This window comes from Malurus melanocephalus, unplaced genomic scaffold (genome assembly GCF_030028575.1).
Source record: "Malurus melanocephalus ecotype Western Australia unplaced genomic scaffold, MMel_1.1 scaffold_231, whole genome shotgun sequence".
Lineage (NCBI taxonomy): Eukaryota > Metazoa > Chordata > Aves > Passeriformes > Maluridae > Malurus > Malurus melanocephalus.
In genome coordinates this window covers 109,169-119,629 of record NW_026623463.1, presented here as the reverse complement: position 1 = coordinate 119,629, position 10,461 = coordinate 109,169, and the positions used below count along the sequence as shown (strand labels likewise).

The 10,461-nt window shown below is 39.4% G+C and overlaps 1 protein-coding gene across 2 annotated transcripts; it reads right to left on the bottom strand.

The window, feature by feature from the left end:
- Nucleotides 1-399: 399 nt before the first annotated feature.
- LACC1 (laccase domain containing 1) lies at nucleotides 400-9,878 on the bottom strand. 2 transcript variants are annotated; one of them, XM_057374736.1, is made up of 6 exons: nucleotides 9,592-9,878; nucleotides 5,693-6,297; nucleotides 4,965-5,146; nucleotides 4,318-4,483; nucleotides 3,516-3,741; nucleotides 400-3,084 (listed from the first exon to the last, which is right to left on the bottom strand). In XM_057374736.1, exons 2-6 carry the CDS (start codon nucleotides 6,258-6,260, stop codon nucleotides 2,910-2,912), a joined length of 1,317 nt encoding a protein of 438 aa, XP_057230719.1. In that variant the 5' UTR covers nucleotides 6,261-6,297; nucleotides 9,592-9,878; the 3' UTR covers nucleotides 400-2,909. The 2 variants fall into 2 exon arrangements, with proteins under 2 accessions (XP_057230719.1, XP_057230720.1); XM_057374737.1 differs by having other exon boundaries at nucleotides 5,693-5,831; nucleotides 9,592-9,856.
- Between the last annotated feature and the right edge of the window lie 583 nt (nucleotides 9,879-10,461).

Here is a 10,461-nt window from a genome sequence, read left to right as displayed (position 1 = left end):
CAACTACCAAAACCAATAYTCAATGTGATCGTGTCTTGCGCTTGCCTCAGGGCACACCATTATCATAATTAATAATGTAATTTAGTAACAATAATAGGGCAAATACAGCTTATAAATTCAATGGATATTAGGTTAATAAGTGGGATCTCATAACTAGTTAGGTACAGCTGAACAATTTATGAAACATTTTAAGAGTTTACYAAGAGGGGGTGAATCGGGTTATGTGCTTGCCTCCTTCAGTGAGCAACAGGAATGAAAAGTAAATAAACATAGATGTGAAATAGCCTAGTCTTCCTCTTACCATGCCCTTCCTCTAAATTTTTCTATTTTAATACCAGAATTAAAATGCAAGGACTTTTGAAAAAAAAAAACCAAAAACAACCTTTGTAGCACGGACTTTTGAAAAAAACCCCTATAATTTGGAGCCTAGCCTCTATTGGGACTGAACATTACAATATTTTCTAATTGGTCACGGAGTCTTCCACCTCAGTCACTCAAGTGCAAAAGACTCTTTCCTGTCTTGAAAGGTTTACAGTCTAGGCAATAAATGTAAAAGAAAAAAAGGAACAATTGTGGTAATGATTTGTCATCTAAAAAGTGAAGTCTTTGGTGTTTCTGTTCATTCTGATATTCTCTCCAGCTTGCACAGTCCTACCATGACCTGTAAATGGCATTTTTCTAAACATAAAGTCTCTAGTGTAATTCTTGAGCAGGTATGAACAAGCAAGGGCTTACTATCATTATGGTAATATCAGCATGGTTACAAGGTCTTTCTACTTACTGCAAGGATAAATGCATTAGTTTAAAACCATCTTTGAGGTGAGAGAAGAAATAACAGCAGGCACACRGGCCCCTGTGATGCTTCAGATGTCAAATACCTTGCAAAGCCAAGTAGCTCAGCTGTTTTTGATGGCATACCCTTAATCCACAAGGGAAGAGGGTTAAGTGAAGGGCACCAAGAGACAATCTTTGGCTGAGCTTCAGGTGCAGGGACTGAAAGCTATGTAGTGGTGCTGCCCCTACTGCTGCGTCAATCAGTATCCATAAAGTGGTACAGCTATCAGAGCAAAGAGACAGAACTAATAGGTGAAGGTAGGCTGTTGTTTTTTTTCAACTAGAGCAGCAAGACAGGCCTGTCAATGTCCATATAATTATATTATCCTTTATTTAGAACAAGTCAATAAAACATGTAGTACACACCATACACACCATTAGCTGGTGTGCAGCAATGTGCTCGGGCAGCACTAAACTGAGTAGTGTGAGTGTTTCCCCTGTTGGATTCTGAGCTTCCAGATTGACTCCAGCTATGGACATCACCACAGTGAAGTTACAAGGGAAACAGAATGGTGAAAGCAATGGAGGGGTTTTAAAAAGGTAACTGAAAATTGTCAAAGACTGCAGTGCTACAGCAGAAGAGGAGTAATATTTCTGAAGAAGGGATAGGATAGTTGGCAGAAACATTTTCTTTTTTTGGTTGATGGTTACAGTCAGAGAAAACGTACTCAGAGCCAGGCTCTTTTCTGAGAAATATCATTCACGGGTAAAACGAAGTTTAAAAAAAAAATGTGTTCTTCAAGAATACAAGGAAAGCTCTAATTCCATCAGCTCCGAATCAAAAAGAAAACAGATTACTCTTCAAGCACAGATATTAGAATAACTTGGCAGATTACTGTAGAGGCAAAAGTAGCAGCGTGTGCTGTACAGTGCCTTGCAAACCGCATGGATAGGACCCCCTAATCCATCCATCTGTGCCGCCAGGATGGAAGTGCAGAGCGAGCGAGCACTGACCTCTAGTGGGCAGAACAGTCAGACCGAAGAAATGTCGCCAAATCCAAAATAGAAAGTACGTCATACACACCACTGGCCCAAGGCTTGTGCTTGGCTCCTCTGCAAGTCGCAGTCAGCACAGCTTTYTGTTAGCACAGTTCACTGTTAGCAATCGCTCCCTGTCTGTGTGTCAGAAAACATCATGTCTATTGTAAAATCTAGAGGCAATTTTTTCATGTCCAAAAGAAAACAGTGCACGTGTACAATTTGCTTAGTAAGACATGGAAGTCCGGCTACTGGTCAGTAAAATTAACTGAGGCTAAATTCACTCAAATTTTTGAMATTTATTTAATAACTTGGCATTGTTGAGACTGGGTCAATGGACATTATCAAAGCACCAACTTTTTAAAGAGAAAAATCCAAAGGAAACATGAACATACAMATCATAAATTCAGAGTTTTAGTCCTACTTTCCCCACAACCAAAAATTACAGAATCTTGAGAGATTCTTTCATGTATTTTCAATGGCTACCCCAAAGGAGCCTGCTTACTTCTCACTTTCAAGTTATTTTCCATAGGAAAAGTCCTGTAAATATCTTGGGAGCTCTTAAAACTAATCCAAATAAGAAAATCAATCCTATGCACAAAATTTCTTAAGGTTTCAGCTAAAACTATAAAAGTCAGGTTTCTCAAACAGGTAATGTGTAATAGTGGTTTCTCTTCCTGTATTAGCAATCTCATRCTTCATGTCATTCAGTAGTCTCAACCAGAAGCTAATGAAGACTGGAGTTTTTTCTGCTTCAACCACTTTGAGATAGTGAGGCTTCTGGAAAAGATTTGGTCAAGGAACATCCATAAACTTGGAGCTTTTATCTGGGTCTTGTAGAAGGATTTTGCCACTGGTAAGGGCTGTCCTTGTTTCCTTTGCAGCTTGTCTCACACAAGAACTGTTGTCCTCACACCACAAGGTGCTCACTCTTGCCTCACAACAGCAAGGAAAGGAAGAAGYAGGAGAATCTCAGGACCCATGAACTCCCTACTGCAAGTCTGTGAAGTTCTCTACTGCAATGAGGAGATCAGGATGCCAGACAATGTAGCATACTTATTATCTAGATGATGTTCTGGAGGAACTGGAGATCTGTCTCAATCTTTGATTGATATGAAGCCAATCTGTGTCCCAAAGTTAGTGCCATCACGAAAGTGAGAATAAAATTTATCAGGGTGGCAGGCAGTACAGAAAGTGATATTTTGGCTCTGGTCTGTGACAGAATCATCTTGGATGTTCTCAGGAGGAATCCCACCTCTCTCAAGAAGAATCCTTACAGAAAGAAACAGAAAATAATATTTTTTTACATTCTCACATTCCATAAKGCACTATCATTAAGGCAGAACCTCAAGTACCAACTGAACAAACTGTGCCAATATTGTGATTGGGGCTTCCACTTGCTTTTCTTGCTTTTTTCTTCAGTATTAGACTAAAATAATTGCTTTCCTGCAACCCATAAAACCACATTAAATTTGAACGTTTGTCTATAATCCATATACCAACAGTATAATAATAAAATAATAGGTGAAACAAAGCAAAAGTGAGCAAATACCATTCATTCAAAGGTATSTTTTGTTGACCTGTAAAGAACTAGAGAGCACTTTGTTGAGATCCCTCACCATATCAGTGCTGAATAATACAGTATCAAAACCATTATTGATTTGGAATGTGGACTTAATCTTTTGTTCCCTCAGGAGGCTTACCTTGTTGCTCTTCTGATATCAATATATGGACTTGCAGAGTCAAATAGTCGCACACACTTTGGATCAATTTTGTTAAATTCTTTTGCTGATTCATGAGGAAGTTTATAGCAGCAAGGTCCCACAGACGGGCCCAGCACCACAAGAATATCTTTCATGTTACAACCATATTCAGATACCATAGCATTTACYGTGGCCATAGACACTCCTAACAATGTGCCTTTCCATCCTATGAGAAATGAGAGGTTGAAAAAAAATTTGTATAAATTTTCTAATAGCTAAAAATATATTCAATTATTAAAGGTATAAATTAGGAGATGCATTTACACCTAAAATTAAACAATTAATTCTAATAATAAACTACCTCACAAAACCCCACCAAACATACAAATTATGTATGTTTACATAAAAATTTGTATGTAAACAAATTAACAGCTATCAGTCTTGTGATATAATTTTGTGGAGATGGAAACTAGAGAGAAGGGTTTAGATTACAATTTCAGAGTTCTTTTTCCTAGGTGTCATGGTTTGGGCAATTAGAGCATACCTCAGTGCTTGAAACATTCAAATGAGAATATGGCAACAGGAAGATGCCAGAAATGTATTTTTATTATATGGTCAAAGTATTTAATGTTGTTTTAGGGCAAAAAAGCCAGGCTCAAGCTAGAGACATTTTTTTGGAATAGAGAGAAGCCAAGTTTGCACTTGAGCATTGTTTGGAATAGATAGAAAAAAGCTTTGAGTTCTCGTATCTCAGTTTGARTCCCAGGAAGTCTTTGCATTGCACAGGGAATGCAATTCCTACCAGAATGAGCAGCACCRCAGGCTTTTCTGACAGGATCAGCAAACAGCACGGGTATGCAGTCAGCACCTGGAGCTGCCAGCGTGACACCCTTCTGATTYGTAACTATTCCATCATAGTTGTCAGGCTCTGTCTTTCCCATAATACACACAGCATTAGCGTGATCAACCTGTCAAAACAAAACCAGAATGTGGACAGTGATATGGCTGCAAAACAACCCAGCTCTGACTAGTACAAGGCTTTTTCTCTGACATGAAAAACTCTTCTGCACTAACTGATTACAAATGGAAATCAAGTGCTCCCTTGTTCAAATGCCAAGCCAATGCATCAGTAGAAAGCCACCATGGAAGAAATGGTGTATTTTTCTTTTATGAGAAAGTGCTCTGATAATTTATCTGTTTATTCTACTCCATGGTAAGTTAAATGTTAGAACAGACTTGGAAGAATCAGTGTTGCTTCTCCATATTGSGCCAAATGGCTGAGAGTTTGGCTGGCTATTCCCCCAGATAAACTGCCAGCATAAATGTTTTATTTGTCCTGCTTATCACAAGTTCTTGCTGACAAAGGTAAGAATAATGCCTACAATTTAGCCAGTGATATGTGAAGGAATATATGATCCATTTACTTGAATCCATTGTTTTATAAGATACCTTGACTCTGTGAAAAGCCTCTGGGTTAAATCCTGCAGCATTAGCTAGCCTGCGGAGATTTTCTTTAACAACAACTTGTGGGTCCCTCCGCTTGGAGCTGCTGAAGAGATTGCAGGAGCTTAGAGTTGGTATGTAGGAGATCCCACCTGTTCTTGTGGTGAACCCATGTAAGAAAATATCATCTGGCAAGRCAAGAAAACACAACAATTGCTTTCAACAAAGATCAGGCCACCTATGGGTTTACGCTAAAGAGACCTGGAATCAGCCAGTCAAGTAGAGTATTACTTTACCTTGGATTTAGCTGTGGCATTTAAATGTAAGACTCCCTAATTTCCTTCTTACTCATAATCATGCCATGGCAGGGGCACTGAGACATCAGGCATGTCCRGGGCTGCAAACCTGCAGAAACTCTTATCCCACCTTTCCAAATGATGATGGTAACTCTCAAAGTATTTCTCACACAGAGGGGAGAAGATCTTATAGTCTACTCTCACTAAACCCAGGATTGTTTACCCTTGGATTATGCCCAGGCCTGGAACAGTTGCCAGCCTTTTGCTGTATTTCTATTAACACTTCTCTGTCTTACAGACATGATACACTATTACAACACCATATAGAGTTATTTGATGCCTGAAGGCATTTCCAAATCTTACCCATTTTGCAACTCCCTTGAAAAAGTATGCTTGGTAACAGTCTCTGTAAAAACTATTAGCTGGAACTCTCTTTACCTGGGATGAGRGAAGATCTGAGGATGGTGAGCTCTCCTTTCAGGCTTGGCAGGCTTTCCAAGTACATCTGAATCTCTCTTCGGATGAGTGCCACGTCCTGCCAAGTAAGTGTTTGCCCTTCATGCTGAGGTTCAGATATCTGCAAGTTTTTACAGTCAGATACCACCTGCAAATCCTCAAAATCAAACTGGTAGACTGCTGTAAAGAGATGGTCTATATACACTTTCATTAAGTCTTTTCTTAAGGTAGGGACAATAACTTTAATGATGCTCAGGTCTTTTTCATCCAGTCTCTGTTTGATGGTGTACAAAGCAGCAGCTGTAGTCTGAGCAYATACCATATCCAGTCTTCCCTTCAGACCCTGAAAACCTCTCAAAACTGGAAGCAAGAACTCTTGTTCACCTTTTGTTTCACTCCCCTGCCTCTGGCAACATATGACATAAACACATGGAGCATGGATGSAAGAGCATTTCTCAACAGCTTCCAGAGCATTGTGTAGTAATCCTTGGATGTTGTTCTGCAAGTTGGCTGGGATGCTGAACAAATCTATCAGTACTGCTTCCACCATATTCCAGATATTTAAAGGTGTCTACAGCTGCCAAGTACTAACAAAACATGAAAAACAAACCAAAAGGCAAGAACAACATTGTTAGTCCAGACACAGAACCATGTCATTAAGRCATTTAATTCAGTGACTCTGAGAAGGTACGTAGCAGTTAATTACTGACTTAGGCTTTCCCAGCTGCATCAAAAGATATTGCAACAAAAGAAAACTAGCGGAAATGGGAATAATTATGTATTTATTTAAGCATTTAGGCATTTCCCTACCACCCCGCCTACCTCAGGTCTTGCCCAGGTCAGAGATGATGAAAGGCTGGTACATAAGATTAGATTTATTGAATCATTAACCCACATTAGCCTAATGGATCTTCTTGACATCTGATTGATGGGCCCTCCTCCAGCTTCCATGATGCAAACAAATACAGAGGTCCCTTWGCTTCCTGGGACTGGAGCAGTTTCTATAACAATTCCTGTGGAGGTATTTTACATACTTATGGCTGAGGTAAAGTTCATGTCTGCTACCCGTTCTGGCAGTAGGTTGCTGAGCTGTGAGGGCAATGACATTTTTTCCCATAGGCCTTCACAAGATCTTTTGTACTTCTCCCTTTTGCGTTTCCAAAAGTATTGACTTGCTAATTTCTGACTTCTGTGTGAAGGGGCACGTGACCACGATAGTTCTTCTTTTCAGCACACACAAGAACTCAGCACAGGTTACTGAAACCTTACCAAGTAATGAAAGAAGTACTCAGAACTAAATTAAAGTAATAAAATACTGTGCACTACTTCCTGCCTTGGCCTTTTTTCACCCTGCTAGCTGTATTCTGCTCTGAAATCAAGATGTCTTAAGCTTATCCAATATCATCCTATCATTCACATTTTGTCTTRTGGCCCATGGTGTAATTTCAGTTTTGGTGGTTTGTTTTTTTCCCTTTCTGAATTTTGTTGATCCAAGTGCAGCTAGGCCTATCTGTGGAAACTTGTCAATGCATCTCCTCCTCTTTCTGTTGCTATGAGAGTGTATTTCAAGTATCCTCTCAGAATTGTCTTACTTTCTTTACTCTCTCTGATAATCTTTCAGTTTCCAGTGCAGGCATCCAGAGATCTGGAACAAAAGGCTAGATCCCTCTGCTTTGGGAACCTCAAAGACAATTGTTTAGATTTCATGACCTAGCATTGCGCTTGATCCAGGAGAAATATACACACCCTTATCATTTTTAACTCCCCATAATAATTTAGAATACTCTTTTACACTATCCTTTTTTTTTTTTTTTTTTTTTTTTTGCACAACAACGAGTTGTGCATGAATATTAATTTACTTGTAGGAAAATTCATTTGTTTGCAGGAATGAAAAATTTGAAGTCTTCAAAGTCTTTTAAGTCTTCAAAATCAATGCTCTGCTACTGGAGCTAACCACATCGAATAATGTGTGGCCCTATTTTCCTGCCCCAAGACTTCATTCTCCTGCAACCACTTGAATGGTCTGGCTTCACATCACTCCAKTATCCTGCAAAATACTACCTCGGAGTGTACTTGAGGCCTATCATTATGGTAGATGTGATGTACTCCTTGGCATTTTATGGTTGACAGTGGATTCCCAGAGTTTCTACAYTGAAATGAGAGGTCAAAGACCTTTCTGGTTTTAAAGGGCAGTTTGTTTAGAGAAGGTTTTACAGAAAACATTCTGTATTTTCTTCATTGTTCTTTCCCCCAGACTGGAAGAAAAATAATCCTGACTGAACATGATGTTTTCCTTTCTGCAAATTGAACACTTACAAAGATTAATTAGCAACTATCAAAACAGGTGAACTGAAAGTATCAAAATGTGATAGCAGATAAAAGCAACTGCCAAGGAATTTATGACTCTTGATTTTGCTCAGAGTATTATTTACACACAGCTGATAATGGATTTTAGAAGAAAGAGCTTGCTAAGAAAACAGTGCTGAAAGATGCTCACGCCAAAGACCATGACTTGGCAAATCAGAGTATTTCCTTCCCTACCCTGACACTCTCTGTGGGAGGCCTGTCTGAGTGTGACATGATCCCAATCAAGGTATAGCTAACAGTCCCAGGAAAGACAGTACAACTGAGGGGTGTAGTGGAAAAACAGATTAMTRCTCCACTTCAGRTAARTCAGTAGAGGAAGRTAAATAGAGTTCATTGCTGTCCTYGTAATTCCCCAGAAAAATATCACCRAAGAAAGGGTGGAAGGAAAGTGTTTGATGAGGAAGAGTTAATTGCCTACATTGTTATTAAGTGTGTATGCACTGCAAAAACTCCMCGGGGCAATTATTGGGATGTACACATAGGAACAATGGGGCTGATTCACCCTTGTATCCTTCCAGCTTTGCATCAGAGCCCTAGTGAGGACGGTCAGAGTAAATTTGCTTACAATCATAGCAAAACTGATTACTTTCTAAGTTGCTCCCAAAAACCCCACCTCAAAATACAGGCTTCCAAGCACGGCAATGTTTCAGCTTATGGGAAATGCATTCATGGTTATTCAGGTTTTAACCAACATGCCCTACAACATGGGAAGCCACATGCAAAAAAAAAAATATTAACGAGTTGATCATTTTAGTACATAATTCAAGACAAATACTTGCACAAACTTGAAGCCAAGGCTGCCCATTAGCTATTTTCTGACTCCCTGAAACCGTCAGCACAAACATTTGGAGGTTAATGAGATCCTCTTGCACAGATATCAAGAAAAAGGAGATCAAAGAAAATGATCAATAAGAGAGGTGAGGAGGGTAASTAACAAGCACAAAAAGTAAAAAAGCAAAGTGAATATAGAAAAAGAATCATGAAGGAAATAAAACCAAGCTGCAGAGAAGAGACAGCCCAGGGTAGAAAAGAGATGCAAAAACGCAATTTTCAAGAACCCCAGAAATCTAATTTTAAAAGTRCACTGTTGGCCAAGACAAGATTGCTGACAATTTCCTGCATCTTTGAATCCTGCTGATCATCTCATATTAGTAGAGAAATTGAGAGAACAGACATAATTTTTTGATAATTAAAATGGCAAGAGATATTTAACATCTGCCAGAGAGAAAGGCCCTGAGAAAGAAAATAGGTCATTAAAGTAGCCCAAATGACCAAATTAACAGGGCTAAGAGCACGTGTAAAATTTCAACATGAGCAAATACAAAAAAGAAAATCCTAAAAAGGGGGGGGGGGGGGTGAGAAATACATTTAAGTCTCTTAAACTGGATTAATATAAAGCATTCTTCCTCTTTTAACCTTGTTTTTTTTAGGCAAAGTTGAAGAAACAGAAATCACCAAATACAATGAGAATAATGAAGAACATGCAGTTTTTATAAACACAAGAGTTTACTTACACAGGTGGATAATCCTTTTAAATTCTGAAAGGTACCCTCTGATAAAATACACAGACATTTCCAGCTTTATATATCTCACTTCCTTCAGTCTTGGAGCAGATTTGTACAAGCTGGAAACTCCTATTCTGTGTAAGGCAGTAGTGGGAACCTGTATTTCTTCTTTTTGATGGGACCCTGCTTCGCTGCTGATTCCACCGGAAAGAACAAACTGCACCGCAAGGCACCAACATGATTAACAAGAGCCTGCTGAACGCGGAAGCAGCGTGAACCCTGCCATGCAACTCCCTGCTGCGATCACCCCTTCTGCTATGCCAGCTTTGCACAACCTTCCAACTCTCTGCTGCGATCACCCCTTCTGCTATGCCAGCTTTGCACAGCCCCACACCAGCTCACACACACACGCTGCAGTGGAACAGGGCAACAACGCCAAGACACTCAAGGAAAACTYGTGCAGAGTGAAGGAATTTCCTTTTCTGAGCTGTAACTGCATGTTCCAGTGAAGAATCTGGCAGCCAGTCAAGGAAAAAAAAAAAAAAAAAGTATATTCCGGACCCAGATAGGGAGATTATGCGGTGTCAGCCTTTGCGGCCACAGGCCCCAAATGAGGATGGCAATTTCTCCTTGTAACAGTCGGAAATTTCACAGAGCTTAGTGAAAAAGTCTTAATCCTTTGATAGGATAATGCAAAGGTTAAAAGGCAAGAAAGGAAATGAGGGATTTGTAACAGGCTTTGTGCAAGAATCAAATGATAATACATACATTTTCTCAGCTGTGTTAAAATCACTGTCGTGACAGTTAAGTATGTGACCATGGAAGAAAAAGACGAGAAAAAAAGGATGGTAACTTTTTAATGGACAGAAGAATTGATCA